Consider the following 16,586-nt stretch of genomic DNA (forward strand, 5'->3'; position numbering starts at 1 on the left):
AGTGAGTGTATAAAAAGGTGATTATCATGATGCCATCTGTTGTAATTAAATAATGTTTTAAGATAATTCTGTTATACATACCTGTGCAATAAGTCAAATAGCAGACTGGAGTTCCAGTTATGTTATAGACGTAGTACCCACCGGGACACATCTTTATCTGCACAAATGTTGACCAAAGGCAGCAACTGTCGCCCCAGTTGGCACAAGCAGTACGGTTGACTATTCTGTCTGTGGTTGTTGGGTGGGATCCATTGATCCACATGGGGGCATGCGTATTGCATCGCAGTTGTGGTACACACACTTCTGACATACGTGTACCGCCGCTGCCAATGAAGCGATACCACCCATTTTTCATATTGTCACAATTGAGAGGAAGTGATCCAGAAGTATACAAGGTACTTCTCCAGGGTTCATTGAGAACAGTATGATTCGTGCAAGGGTCGACACAAGAATAGGACCCGTGGCCTCTAACACAGTCTTTTCCAATACCGCAAGAATTTGTATTGCATTCATTTGGTTCACAAGCATAGCCATCTCCATAGTAGCCAGGAGGACATGTACAAGCATAAGACCCAGGGTAATTAGTACACATTGCTACTGCATGACATCTATTTAAACTAGGTATCGAACACTCATTGATGTCCACACAGGCATTTCTGGCATCTAATGCGTATCCATAGTAACAGCTGCATGTGAAGGAGCCGAATGTGTTGATGCAGATGGCATTTGTACAGTTGTTCGACCAGGAGTTCAAACACTCGTCAATATCTGAACACTTGAAGCCATCGCCAATGAAGCCATCTTTGCAGGAACATTCTGGAACACCGAAGTATACTTCACAAGTTGCATTGCTGTGGCAATCTGAGCAGCGTGCTGGAGCTGGGAAAACACAAACATTGTCCAGTGAGCAGCTCAAGTATGTAAATCACATAATCAAAGTACCCTGTATGTAAATTGTTGTTCGAGCCATCACACTTATAGCACCCAATATATTACATGAAAGCAATATGGTTTATAGTCATAAAGAATCAAAATTAAAAATTCTGATTTTTTTTAAAGAGTTTTATATAGCGCGAACTTGACCCAAAGATATCAGAGCGCTTTACACGAGCACCAGTTTCGTTACAGATGGACACATTCATTTTTGTTAGGCAGGGGGAGGTAAAGTGATCTGCCCACAATCACAGGATGTTGAGCGTTGTTGCCAAGACTCGAACCCGGTTCCACAGCTCTAGCCGCCAGGCTACATCCTCTCCCTGGATCTTCAGACAAGACTACTAATTATGTGCTTACTGGGGTGTGGCCACAATATAACACATCATATCACAACAGAAAACTATTACACCTACTAAATTGACCTAACAACTACATTGCGGAATTAGTATAGGTGAGTATATTTGGGGGTAAGGATGACAAGCATTGGCATAACCAATAGGTCTCGCCTTTGGGACCTTATAAGAGTTTAGCCATGCAATAGTTGATGTTGTTGCACCAAGGATATTGTGCTGCATAACTAAATACTTATAAGGTCCCAAAAGCGAGACCTATTGGCTATGCCAATGCTTGTTTAATATGGGGTGAGTGCAGGTGGTGAGTAAACTTCAGGAAGGTATAGTATCCACCAGAAACAACATTAGACATTAATTAACTTTGCTTCTGATCGATGCATCTTCCCACAGATTCTTATGAACGATAATGTAATACGATCCTGGCAAACTTTCGTTAATGCAAGCCTGAGCAGTGAGACAATTTGCAAAGGTATGCAAATATTTCCAAAGTGGCTGAACAGCTCAGTCACTGAGACATTACTAGTAAGAGCAGCAGACACTGCCATAGATCTCTTACAGTGGACACAAATTTCAGCCGGAAGAACAGATCTTTGTGTAACAGTAACCTAACACAATACTGTGTTAATCAGCCTTCTTGGCTCCAGCAAGGCCTACCATGAGGGGATCTGCTCTCTTGCCTTTTACAGGTGCTGTAGTATGGCACCACATGCCTGGTTCCAGCCTATGTAGTATCTCCTTCTTGGTGGGATGAGGAGCAAGAAAAAAAATGCAAAATAACTTGGCCTATGAGGAAGACAGACAAAACCTTTGGACAGATTGAAGGATGAGCTCAAAGAACAATTTGGCACACTAGAACAAACTTGAAATGTGGTTAGTTTGAAAGTCCCTGAAGCTTGCCAAGTCTATAGGCCAATGTTTTCTCTACTGCTAAGAAACTTTGATGTCAGTAACAGTACAGGATAACTGTAAAGACACTTTGAAAGGTGAAGCCATGACTAAGGGGTAACAAGAAATTCAAATCCCGCCGTGGAACAATAAACTGTCAGACAACTGGTGTTGAGAAGCTTTGTCACCCCTATATCGAAGAACCCGCAGAATCAGTGGCATAACAGATTAATCTATCAAGACATGGGTACAGTGTTCACTGTGCCATAGAATCCAAGTTGCATTCCTCTGATGAGGCCCAAATAGGCCAAAACTAATCTGAGAATGCATGTATTCCCGTTCAAAGGGAGCGAGGCATGGCAGTTCAGGCTTGGCTTTTCTTACTGAAGCAGGACCATTGCTGATTTGCATAAGTCTGGCTCTGGTCTTAGGAGGCATGGCGAGAAAAATAAATAAAAAATGAAACCAAGTCAGGGGTTCAGCCCGGATTTTAGCCCAGCGCAATTTCCATTGGAGGGGGAAAAAGTCAATTAGTGGGAATAATTAAGGGCAGACCCTGCAGCTCGTCAATTCTAAAGGCATCCAAAGAGATGGAGTTATGGGTTGTTTCATAACCGCATTGGACACTTCCTATTCTGGGCTGTGGCAAACAGATACCCAAGTGGGCATCCCACTCCTGAGAATATTACAACCCTGTCCCTTTGGGTAGGCCTGCCCTCTCTGGGTCCTTGAGCTAGAGGCAACATGGTTCAAATGACCTCACATTTAGGCAGCCCAGAAGATGGGCTGCCACTGGGAAGATGCCCATTTTAGGAGCACAGTGCCACAAGCAAAGGGCTCTCAATACTGGGTCAGAACCCGACACCATGCCTATTGATATTGTGCAGAATTAGTGTGTTGTCTTGTAGTATATGGAAGGCCATCAGCACCATCTGAACTGCTCCAAATACAACATGTTTATATGAAGTCACTGTTTCAGCACCAAAGGCCCTGGGCAGTCATATGGCCTTGAGGGGTGTATGTGTGTGAGAGAGAGCACTGTGTTATACAAATGCTCAGAGTAGAAAGACAGCCGGCAGTAAACACAGTATAGGTAGCGGAAGGAACAACCAGGAACACCCTCTGAGCGTACCTACATGGCAGGTAAAGACTGAGAAAGGGGCTTTAGCAACAGAATAGCAAAGGAGTGAAAGGAATGTAAACTTCACACTGAGACTAAAGGCAATATGAGAGCAACAGGGCATAGACGGGCAATGAGCCATACCTTGTTGGATGCTGGAGGTGTAGGACTGCAGTAATGAATTGATAAGCCCAAGAAACAGATTGCAGGGTGGCAGCAGGGAGAAATTCAATAAACACCAATGCATGATTAAGCAGGAGGGGCTAGGATACAGAAGGAATCTGTTAGTGGGAGGTGCTGGTCATCAAACAGACCAATGAGGAATAAGGGATTAGTAGCCGCAGATAACCAGGACAAGGAAAGTACCAAAAAGAACAAGCATTGGCCGCGCAGGAAAACGAAAGTGATCGCGATCGCACGAAAAACATAAAAGCAGGGGTGCGCGCGCACGCCGGCAAACACGCGAGTGGTGCGCGCGCAGCACCACCAAAAGTGAAAGCAATCACGCTTCAGATGGCGCCTCGGGCGCTGAAAGCTGGAAGCTGTGCACGTTCACGCTCGCGTGAACGCAAGCTTTAGGCCAGCAAAAGCCGGTGGGTAGCACTTCGAAAACCCGTATACTAAATGTCTCGGCTGAGACAGCACATGTGCTGGCTCAGGCGAGACCTAAAAAAGGGCGACAAAAGTTTAGGACTTACAGCTTAGCTACTGATGGCAAGGCCATGAAACATAGTACACACACCTGAGAATTACTCACCTACAGACAAAGACAGGACTACTGTTTGGTTATGAAGTGGTCTTAGCTTATTTTAATTATATAAACATAAGTCTAAGTGATAGGACACCGCTGGCAAATGTATCTTGACCACTATAATACAGGTCCATAAAAAGGGCGTCATGTATAAAACGTGATATACTTCACTGCCATAACTTCTTTGAAAATCAATGACGAATGATAGACGTCATAAACAGCGTGATTAGTTCTTTACGCTGTGGCATATAAATGAATTTAAACACCTAATAACAAGAAAAATGACCTATTATCAAGTCCAAACACAACCCTCCCAGCAAATGAAGACACAGTGTTGGGCGCTTGTGAGAAAGTGCCATCTTTCTTGCATGGTATGCCCCCACTTTTTGCTAAATTGCTGTATGTACTTTGACTGAGTGTACCCTGGACTCCTGCCAATCAGGTGCCCAGGGCCTATGTTCCTTCCTTAAAACACACAAACTCCAAATTGGCAAACCCTGGCCACATGTCAGCCCCTAGTAAATGGTACCCTAGGTACCCAGGGCCTTGTGACCAGGGAAGGCCCCTAAGGGCTGCAGCACTCCTTGTGCCACCCTTAGGGGCCCTGTACCCTTACACACACACACTGCCTTTGCAGGCTGAGTGTCTGGGTGCAGGACAAAATGAAGAGTCGACATGGCACACATCTCTGTGTGCCATGCCCAACACCCACACTGCCAAGGCATATGTCAGTCACCCCTCTGGCTGGGTGCCTTATGCCCATGGTGTGGGCACAGGGGCAGGAGCCCTGTGCCCCTACAGTACCCAGGTCCATTCCCGGGCACTGTAAGTGCAGTGCTGCCATTTAAGAGTACATGGTGCTGAGAGCTCGTCAAACACGAGCTCCACAGCACCATAATGGCAACACTAAAGACTGGGAAGTTTGGTATCAAACTTCTCAGCACATTAAACCCACACTGATGCCAGTGTGAGATTTAATGTACCAAGCACCCCAGAGGGCATCTTAGAGATGCCCCCTTACAACTAACCTACAATCCACATCTGCTCTGAGGCTGCCCAGGCTGCCACACAGCAGACACGTTGCTGGACCCCTGGGTGGGAGAGCCCCTGCTCTCCCGGGCCTGCAACAATGCACATCCTGGGTGAGGTGATAAATCTCCTCCCCCAGGATGAGCAAAGGGAAGCTTCAAAGGCATGCCGCCTCTTGGAGTTTCCCCAGGCCACTGCAACCCCCCACTCTGGCGGGAAGCTTGGCCGGAAACCCCATACAAGGACAGGGGATGTGCCAGCCTGCCCACCCCACCCCTCAGGTGGGGGAGGCGAGGTGAAGCACATCTCCGGACTCTCGCCATCTTGAAGATGGGGGGCCCTACCCTATCAGGATTAGGCTACTGCCCCCCTCCCACAGGAGAGAGGCAGGATAGGAGGTGTACCCACCCCAGGACAAGGACCCATTGGTCCCTGGCCTTCACCTACCTGTAACGCCCCTAAATCTAGTATTTAGGGGCACCCTGAACCTTCCTTCCCCAGATTCCAGATAGACAACTACAAGAAGAGCAAGAAGAACAAGGACCTGCCCTGCAGCTGCTAAAAAGAGAAGGAGACACCAACTGCTTTGGCCCCAGCCCTACCGGCCTGTCGACTCTCGAACCTGCACCAGTGCGGCATCTCTCGTGGCCAGCAACCTCACCAACCCCGGAGGACCTGGCTACCTTTTGGCTCTAAGCCCCTGGGTCTCCCATGAGTAGAGGCTCTACTCAAGAAACCTATTTTTAACCCCTGGCAGCAGCCCGGAACCGCGGACCCAACACACTCTGCACCAGCCAAGCCTGGCCAGTGCCGGAGTGGACAAAGACCCTGAGGACGACCCCACGGCGACTGTGACCCCGAGTCCGGCACCCAAGGACCCCCCTCGACATTCCGGAAGAAGCCTGCAGCCTCAGAACCAAGTGCCACCCCAGCCGCGATCGACAAGAGGGTAAGATTTCCGACATCAAAAGGCACCCCTGCACCCGGCGCCCTACGGCCCCCTGTGCCCAATCCCGGGGTACCCACCTAACCTACAACTACCCAACTTACCTCTCGAAGTGTTGGTGGCACCTGGAACATCCTCGTCCCCGAGCCTGCAGCCTTTTTCCAAACCGGAAGATTCCCATTGATTTCCATTGAGCGCCCGACGGCTCAAAAGCACCCTGCACCCAGCCGCCCGAGTGGCCCTGGCAGTGCACTCTCTACACTAACTTACTTCCCCACTTGCCCTGAGTAAGTGACCAGGAGCCCAGCTCCCACAGCCGCGTGGCTTGCCAGACAGCAGCCACCAACCAAGGCCCCCCTATCCCTCATAGGATAACATTGGGCCTAACTCTCTCTGCACCCGGCCGTCCTGAAACCGCTGAGGGTGAACCAACTGTACCTACCTGACACTGGGGGACCCCTGAGTCTATGCCCGGAATTTCAACTCTGCCAGTCGAGTACTTACCCTTAAACCGCTAACTTCATTTTCCTCATAGGGTAACATTGACTGGCTTTTTCTTCAAAAATCTTCTAAGTGTGAACTTTTCAAAACTGCAAAAATTCACCAAAAATCAGCCAAGTGACAAAAACGAATTTACTCACCTGCTCCTAGGTGAGCTCCCAGTGCTGGATCTTGGTGCCCAGCCCTGACTCTGAAAAGTGTCCACAACTATACTTACCTCTAACTCATTTTTCTCCCATAGGAAACCATTGTCTGCTTTTCTGTGAAATTTCTTCTAAGTGTCTATTTTTGCAAATTTGAAATATTCTTGTAAAATCGTACCATTTCTGCAAACGAAATTACTTACCTGTTTTTGATAAGGATCCCAGTCCTGGGTCTAGGTACCCAGTCCTGGATTACTAAAGTAACGATAAAGTACTCTACCTGCAATTTGAATTTCTTGCCATAGAGATCCATTGAATGTTTTCTTTGAAATATTTTCTAAGTGCTAACTTTTGAAATAGCTAAATATTATTTAAAAATCAGTACAGTTATTAAGTCGTCTTTCATCACTTGATTCTGAATACTGACCCAAGGCTGGATCTAGGAGCCAGACCTGGAATTCCAAAAGTAATCTGAAAAGTAATTTATTACAAATAACCTGAATTTATCATTGAGCTCAATGCATTATGTTTAGGAAATAGGATTGTTTATTGCAACCAACTGTGACTGTTTATATAAATTTATTGCTTAAGGCAAAAGTGTTTATATTCAACCTCTCATTCTGAGAAAGTATATTTTTATCCCCTTTGTGGTTCTAAAAATAAAACAAGCATATATTTTATATATATAAACCATTGGCCTAGAGTTCAGTTATTGAGTGTGTGAAACCATTTGCTGACTGAGTGTGTACAATAAATGCTTTACACTGTCCTCTGGTACTGCCTTACTGCTCGACCAAGCTACCACTTTTGAGAGTAAGGTCATACCTAACTTTGACCTCTATCAGCCTCTGGGGGACTGTGGACTCTGTACACCCTGTACCTATTAGGGAGCAGTATATACAGAGGAAAGTACCAAAAAGAACAAGCATTGGCCGCGCAGGAAAACGAAAGTGATCGCGATCGCACGAAAAACATAAAAGCAGGGGTGCGCGCGCACGCCGGCAAACACGCGAGTGGTGCGCGCGCAGCACCACCAAAAGTGAAAGCAATCACGCTTCAGATGGCGCCTCGGGCGCTGAAAGCTGGAAGCTGTGCACGTTCACGCTCGCGTGAACGCAAGCTTTAGGCCAGCAAAAGCCGGTGGGTAGCACTTCGAAAACCCGTATACTAAATGTCTCGGCTGAGACAGCACATGTGCTGGCTCAGGCGAGACCTAAAAAAGGGCGACAAAAGTTTAGGACTTACAGCTTAGCTACTGATGGCAAGGCCATGAAACATAGTACACACACCTGAGAATTACTCACCTACAGACAAAGACAGGACTACTGTTTGGTTATGAAGTGGTCTTAGCTTATTTTAATTATATAAACATAAGTCTAAGTGATAGGACACCGCTGGCAAATGTATCTTGACCACTATAATATGGGTCCATAAAAAGGGCGTCATGTATAAAACGTGATATACTTCTCTGCCATAACTTCTTTGAAAATCAATGACGAATGATAGACGTCATAAACAGCGTGATTAGTTCTTTACGCTGTGGCATATAAATGAATTTAAACACCTAATAACAAGAAAAATGACCTATTATCAAGTCCAAACACAACCCTCCCAGCAAATGAAGACACAGTGTTGGGCGCTTCCCTGGATTGAATTAGAAAGCATAGCCCCCCAGCAGGCAACCTTTCTCTGCAAGCCAGCCCCAAGCTCATATTACAGCCCATTAGAAACAGTTTTAAAATGAAGGGAGGCGTCTTAAATCTGTTCATTATCTATGATTTTCAGTCTTTCCTGAAACACGGTACCAAGAAACCTTCTTTAGGATGAAAACCTCTTCTCCAACAAAGACAGCATATCTATTGCATGTTATACTGAGGTAAGTTAGTGAAATCAAGGGTACCCTGAAAAGTCACAAGGCTTTAATTAATGGAAATCCTCATTCAATACATGTATTTTCAAAATTTCTTTAGCATGTTTGCTGAAAGACAGACTGGATGATGTGGCATAATGACCACTCTACATCTTAGTATTCGTGAAAGATCTTGGTTTGCATCATGATTTGTATGCAACTACATACTGGTTTCAAATGCCTAGCAGGTTTAGTGTCATAGTGTACTTCAGGAAGTGACATTCCTTTACAATATGGCCGCTCATGTTCATTGGCATCTGAATTCTAAAGTCATATGTATGATGTAAGTCTTCTTCTTCAAAAAACGTTTGACCTGCGTTTGCCTATTTTCAATGTAGGAAAAGGATTCAGCAAATTGTTAATTGCCAAAGCGCAAAGAAAGCGCAAGCTTCAGGGTTCATTTACTAAATGGTATGTAATAGTGTTACCTGGATTTGCAATTGAAATCTATTTTGTATCATCATATTGTAACTTTTATTTAACTAAACATTTGTGCATATTTAGAGTCATTTAAATTAAACTTCCTAAGAATTAAACATAAAGTTTTTTTCTCAACATATGTTAATTTGATATTGTATTTAAGTTAAAGAATTTTATTTAGTGCATTGGGCAGTTGCCATTCTTACAATACAAATATAATCAATATGAAAGGAGAATTATTAATAATTAATGCAAGAAAATGTCAAGTCAGTTTAAAAGTGTTTTAGTGTAGGACTCATTTTTAAAGGGAGAGGAAGGGAAATATTGTAAAGAGAATACCAAAGAAAAAGTGACTAAAAACGTAGGGTCTAATTACGATGTTGGTCAGTAAGCCTCTGACCGCTCGTTGGAGGCTTACTGACCGACATGGTAGGTTTATATTCAGACCACCGAATTAAAAAATCTGTGGATGGAGTGTAAACCGGCCAGTCAATCCGACTCAGTTCCATTGGTCAAAGAGGCCTAATAATTCCCTGAGGCCAGCGTTTTCGCTGTCGGGGTTATGATGTTGGTTCCGACAAGCTTTCCATGTCGGCCTTTCCGACATGGAAAGGCTATCCGAAAGGGACTTTGGGGTCCTCTAGCAACAACCCCTTTTCTCCATGGCCTACGGTTGTGGTCTTGGGTGGGACCTATGGTACGGTTTCCGCCCACCGCACAACCTCCCATTGAAAAATTGATGTTTCAGACCGCAACATGTGCAGTCACATCCCAATATGGAGGTTGGAACCGCTGATCTGAGGTCAGTCAGTTCCCAATCCGCAACGGTGTAGGTCAGAGGCAACTTCAACCGACACTGCAATTAGGCCCATAGTAACTTAAGGATACACACATTCTATGCAATAAATATTGTGATACAAAATATCGGCAAAAAATATTGAGAACAAAAATTATTTAAACAAAAGAACCTTTTAAAATAAAATTACAAAAATATGTTACTAATTTTAAACAGATTCACACAAAAATTGGGAGAAGGTCAATGCGCTACTCTCACTACAGTCTAGGCAACAGTGAAGAACCTTTCAAATTTACTATTTGCACTCCCACCAGAGCAACAGTAGGAAAAGTGACTTTTAAGGAGGAACATTTATTATTTCTAGACTGGCTTAAGCAACAGTAGAGAAAGTGTTAGACTTTGGAGGGATTAAATTACTATCACTACTCCAACCTGATCAACAGTCGGGAAAGTGTTGTACTTTGGTGCGGCGGATTTACTATTCCCAATTCAACTTAAGAAACAGTAGACACAGTGGTGTAGCAAGGGTGGGACGGTTGCCCCGGGCGGCATGACTTTTGGGGGTGGCTGGGACCCCCCCCCGCACTTACCTGTAGCCCTGTGGCGGTAGCAGGGCGGCAGACGCAGGGACCGTCGCCACCTCCACCCCCTCTCACCTGCAGCTGTCACGGGGAGGCAAACATGCTGCAAAAGGTCTAGCTATGCCACTGAGTAGACAACATTATGGACTTTGGAGGGGTCAGTTTTACTATTCCCACTCCGTTATAATCAATAGTAAGAAACATGTTGAACATTGGAGGGGTCTGTTTTACTATTTTTACTCCATCATGAGCACCATTAGGGAATGTGTTGAACATTTGACGGGACACATCTATTATTCTCACTCCAACCTGAGCAACAGTCAGGAAAGTGTTTTACAATGGAAGGGCCATATTTACTATTGCCACTCCAGTGTAACCAACAGTAGGGACTCTGGAGGGGCTAGGTTTACTATTCATAATCCAGCGTGAGCAGACATAGGGAATGGATTCACACTCTTGAATTAATTAAAACACTAAATATACATAAAATAAATAAACAAATAATTATTGCAACAAATAAAGATGTCATTTATATAAATAACTAAAAGCTAAAATGACTAAATTAACATCTAAAATTATAAAAAGTATTCAAACATTCAACAAATTCAAAACATAAAAAAATTGATTTTAAAAATGTACTACCATTACCAAAATAATCGCAAAAGACAAATAAAAATAAAGCTAGAAAACTAATAACAGTACACATTATCTAAAAAGTATTAACACTGTAAACATGTATTACAGAAAAAACCTAAAACATGATAAAACAATTAAGTACATTTAGAGAATCAATTATCCAATTTATTAAAGAAATTAAAATTGATCAAGTAAGGAAACTATTTATAAACAATTAAAAAATAAATATTAAAAAACATTGGGGGGCGCTAGAGGGCGCACGGCAAGATGGCTGCGCCGTAGTGCTGCTCCGCCGGCTGAATTGCCAATCCACCCATTAACCTGCTCTTTTGGTGACATCCGATACCTGAAATCAGAGGAAATCACGGCTGGACTGCAGCGGATGGCGCTGAGGCGGTCAATTTACAGGAAGCTGACCGGATTGCTGCTCCCTTCTATCCGTTGCACTTGCGGCCCTGTGAGCAACATGGCGGCCCTGTGAGACAGCAGAGGCCTTTGCTGGAGTGACACGGCTACCTGGGGGACAACAAGCGCGCAGATCTGAGCTGCCAGTGCCCACATGAATTTTATGCCCTGATCGCCGATCCCGGTGCCCGCTGGTGCCTGTGTTGAATCGAATGGCGGCGAACCGGGTTGGGAAGCGACTCTCCAGTGCACTGTGTGCCCCTTCCTCTCCTGACAGATGCTGTGTGGTGGCCGCGGAGCCCCATAGGACACTTGCATGCTGCTGGAGGTGAGGCGGGTTGGCCTGAGTGAGCGGGAGGATCCTGCTGATACGCTGACGCTGCTACATGAGGCATGAGGTTCATGGCCCCCTGTGCACGGAGGGCCCAGGCTAGGAGTGCCCGTGTGCGTGACCTGCTCCTGGTGCCTCTGCGGGCGTGGCGCTGTGGCCGAGCCCGCCTTCAGGCACTGCGCTCTATGGCTGATTGGGCCGTGCTTACGAATTTACCGGATGGTGGAGGACATGATATTATAGACTGGACCCAGTCCTCGCTATGTGCCCGCAGCGTGACTTTAGTGCCTGAGTGTCCCCGCTGCCTATTGAAAAGTGCATAAATAAAGGCGTACACCTCGTAGCGCTGCATGCTTTGCTCTAACTCTCGTGCTTTGAATTTGTTGACAATTCGCAGAGGTGACGCTGTGTACTTTGCACTGGTGTGGGTTACGCCCTTCCCCCCTGCTGGGCATTTGAGTTGTGATTAGGAAGGACAGTTTTTCCAATCCTTGTGAGTACCTCGTTCAGGGGGGCAGGCTGACGCTCCTTGTTGGACAACGTAATCGCCGCTAGCAGGTAGGGAGCCCAACGAGGTGGAAGGCTATTTACTCAATATTACGCACAAGGCTGCTGAGCATAGCTGTGGTGCATAGGGAGGCAGACATGGGCAAAACAGACTGAAATCAAACACGCCTCACCTTTGAGCTGCGAAAACCCAGTAAATCACAGCAGATGGCTACCTTGGACTCCGAGCTGGATGCTCTTTCAGAGAACCCATCATCACTCGAGGCAACGCTCCTTTCCATGCAGAGCAGTCTGCAGTCCATAGATGGCAAAATTGATGCTCTCAATCTCAGGATGGATCACATGTCCCCAAAACTAGATAAACATGCCGCCAGGCTAGGAGAGGCTATAAAACGCATCTTGAATACAGAAGACAGCCTACAACACATGGTTTCCAAGACCCTTGACATGGAGAAGGTGCTCGCTGTCATTCAGGCTAAAAACGAGGACCTGGAGGCCAGGTCTCCATGAAAAAACCTACGGATTACTGGCCTGCTGAAATCGACTAATACTGGGAGAGGTCATGCTCCGGGAAATCTTTGGAGAGGAGCAGCTATCTCAGATGCTGATCGTTGAAAGAGCTCATCGTTCCCTGACGGCTCGTCCCCCTCCAGGTGCCCCGCCAAGACCGATATTGTCCGCCTGCTGAAGTACGGGGACTGTGACTCAGCACTGCGTATGTCCCGGGAGAAGGGTACCATAAAAGATCAGGGCAATAACTTGGCTTTCTACCCAGACTTCACTGCTGTGGTCCAGGTGGCGAGAAGGGAATATCAGCCTGTGAAGAAACTGCTGATGGCGGAAAATGTTCTGTATGACATGTTGTACCCGGCCTAGCTGGGCATTGGAGCTGAGGGCAATGAAAAGGTTTTCACCAATCCCAAGCTAGCTCTGGAGTATGCAAAAACCATCAAACGAAATGGGCAAGCTGCCTCTGGTGCACCGGATGAAGGGGACTGATTGCAGCTGGATCTTGTGCATTGATACGTCTGTTAGGTCCTATAGTATAACGGAGTGGGGTTGTTAGCCTCATGAAACCTGTATATTCCCACAGGTGTGTGGGAGGGTTGCCTGCTCAACGATTTGTCTTGCTGCCCCCCCCGGTCCGACTGTTCACCAACTGTGTTGTGAGTATTGTAAAATATCATTGCCAAAACGAATATGCAATTGTATTCTCCTCTGTTTAGAAATTTAAGTAGATGAGAGAGATTCCTCTAGGCTGTTCGGCTGGCTCCCTTTTCACCTGGGAGGTTGAATGTGCTCTGGTGTTCTCCCATGGGTATACCCCGCATTTAACTGTGACTGTGACTATGAGTGCTAAAGTGGGTGGGGGGAGGGATTGGGAGGCTGGGCATTGTGGGATTGTTTTATGTGGTTGTCTGGAATTCATGGACGCCATTGCTGTTTTTCATTTTGCCCTCTCTCATAAATGCAATGAGTATATCATTAGATAGCTTACATGACAGTGCTGGATAAGGAACCGATCTCGTGCATGACATGGAATGTCCGCGGCCTGAACTCCCCTAAACACTTCCGAAAAGTACTGGATAGGCATAGTGTTAAGGTTACTCTCCTCCAGGAGACGCATCTGACGAGGCAGACTGAGACCAGGGTTGGCTTGCATTGGGCTGGGTATCGCACTGCGTCATCAGGCTCACTTTACACATCCCGGTGTGCGTCCCTCGTCATTTCACATGGCGGTTGAGATCAGAAGCACTGCTTGATCCGCTGTACACCACTACGATCAGAGATGCCACAGTCCAATACTTCGACTTAAATAAGGGGTCTGTGAGTAGTGCCGCTATTCTCTGGGAGGCTTTTAAGGCTACTAACAGGTGGATATGCATTAGTACAACGGCAGGTATACTTAAAGATATCCGAGGTCAACTCACTGGAGTGGAGAAAGCGCTGACGCAGCTTGAGCGTGATTATGAGGTCCTCCCATGCACGCACACATTGTCTCAAATCATAGGCCTAATTTAAGAATACTACGAGCTGGCAGCGGGGGAGATGCACTATCTCTCTGAGAGACATGTGGCCGAAGCGTATGGCGAGGGAGGCAGACCAGGGCATAACCTAGCCTCTAAGATTAAATATAGAACTGAACATCATGTCATAACAAAAATTACAGATGACACAGGGAATGACCACTACTCTCTGCAGGCAATAGTTGTGCAGTTTCATAGCTGTTACGCTGAGTCGTATACCTCAAAAGGGGAATTAGCTGACTATCTGGTAGACATCGCTTGTGCTTGGCTATCTACTGGGCAACAGGAGTAGAGAGGCTGCTGACATCCGTAAGGCAATTAGTTTGTTGCCAAACAAAAAGGCACCGGGACCGGACAGCCTTTCGTCCGAATGTTACAAGGAGTTTGCAGATGAGCTGATATCGCACATACTAGACATGTATGAAGAGGCCTATGAGTCAGGTAGACTACCGCCAACGATTAGAGAAGCCCTGATAATCACACTTTAAAAAAAAGACAAGGCACCTTCCCTTTGTGAGTCGTACCACCCCTTGTCACTTATTAATACAGATGCGAAAATTCTGGCAAAAATTTTGGCCATAGACTTCAACCTTTAATGCCAATGCTGGTCTTGCCAGACCAATCTGGATTTATTCCAGACAGGTCCACATCACACAACTTGCGCACGATTTTTGCAATGTTTCATCTATTCGACCCTGATCTCCAGGCTGCTGCAGTTATGCTGGATGCCGCAAAAGCATTCAACTCTATTGAATGGAGCTACTTGTTTCAAATACTGTAGCGCATGGGGTTCCCTGACTTTTATAGAAGATGGGTGCGGTTGTTATATACTGATCCATCAGCACGTGTTCAGGTAGATGGACTCACATCTGGTCCAATTTGGACCGGAAGGGGGACCAGGCAGGGGTGTCCTCTCTCGCCACTTCTCTTTTTCCTAAAGTTGGAGCTGCGGGCTAGCCTTTTCAGGCAGCGCCACAGAGAGGCCGCCCTGCGCTTCGCACATCGTCCGGTAGGCATTTCGCTTTATGCCGATTACATGGTGCGTTTTGTCAGGGAACCGCAGAGATACTTAACACCAATCGTACGTGAGTACATTAGATTTGGGCGTTTCTCGGGATCAGCATTAACTGGAATAAATCATTGGTGGTGCCTCTAACAGTGAACACTGTTCTCATGCTCTGGAGTTTCCTCTTGTGTGGTCGACTGACCCTGTTAAATACATAGGTGTATGGGTTCACCGTAATCCGGAAACAGTTGTCAGGGAAAATTGCGGTACTGCATGCACCATGCTGGAACAACAGGTTGCAAGATGGACAGGGATGCCGCTACCACTAGCTGATCGCATAGCTCTCATTAAGATGATCGCTCTGCCTCAATTTTTGTACCTGTTTTGCAATATACCAAAAAAACTGACCCAGCAATTCTTTAAAACTGTATGCTTGTTGTTAGTGAAGTTGGTATGGGGAGAAAACAACCCTGTGAGTGCTGGGACACACTTACCCTTGATTATAATAGAGGTGGCTTTAGTGTACCGGATTTGCATTTGTACTATCTCTGTGTGCAGGTGCAATATGCATATTACTGGTACAGCCATCATGAATACATCCCTCATGTGGCTGATGAGGACAGTGATGCATACCCGATTCCATTAAAATATATATTGACGCACTCCCACAGAGGTACCCCCAAAAAGGAAATAAATACAATAGATACCACAATTGCAGCCTGGCAGTCTATAGGTCAACTGGCTGCTAAGCTTCCACTATATGCCCCTTCGCTTCCACTGACACACCATGCGGCGTTGTCGGTCACGCATGAGGTGGGTGCTATGCACACACTGAGATTAGCAAGTTTGGACAAAATGAAGGCCCCATACCCAAATGTAAGTTTTCTCATGGCAGAGGAGCTGCAATATGTACACAACAAGTCACCGCTATTCCTGTTTATATTTCACAGGCTTAAATTGGCGATGCAGGCACATTATCACACCTTTCCTGATGAGCCACCGGTATTGCTACCTTTACAGATGCTCTTGGTTAGTCCTACATGACACAAATTGATTACAAAGCTATATAGCGTGGCAAGGGACGAGAGGGTTGCTGTTGAGGATAGGAGCCTTGCTCGTTCGAATACTAGACTTCATTCTCAGCTCACACAGAAGGAATGGGACTACTGCTGTCAACTCACTAGTGCATTCACTTCGAATGGCAATTTGCGCATCATTCACTTCAAATATCTTCACCAAGTATACCATACACCACTTAGATTGCACAGATATGGCCTTCGGGATAGTAATGCATGCGAAAGATG

The 16,586-nt window shown here is 45.9% G+C and overlaps 1 protein-coding gene across 1 annotated transcript in view; it reads right to left on the reverse strand.

Annotated features, from left to right (window-relative positions):
• The window catches only part of UMOD (uromodulin), a 256,077-nt gene that overhangs the window by 106,306 nt on the left and 133,185 nt on the right, over positions 1 to 16,586 (reverse strand). Inside the window, exon 10 of the mRNA XM_085629081.1 lies at positions 82 to 879. Within this exon, the coding sequence (XP_085485207.1) occupies positions 82 to 879 (798 nt within the window). The remainder of the gene's footprint in view (positions 1 to 81; positions 880 to 16,586) is intronic.

This window comes from Triturus cristatus, chromosome 10 (assembly GCF_964204655.1).
Source record: "Triturus cristatus chromosome 10, aTriCri1.1, whole genome shotgun sequence".
NCBI classification, from domain to species: Eukaryota; Metazoa; Chordata; class Amphibia; order Caudata; family Salamandridae; genus Triturus; species Triturus cristatus.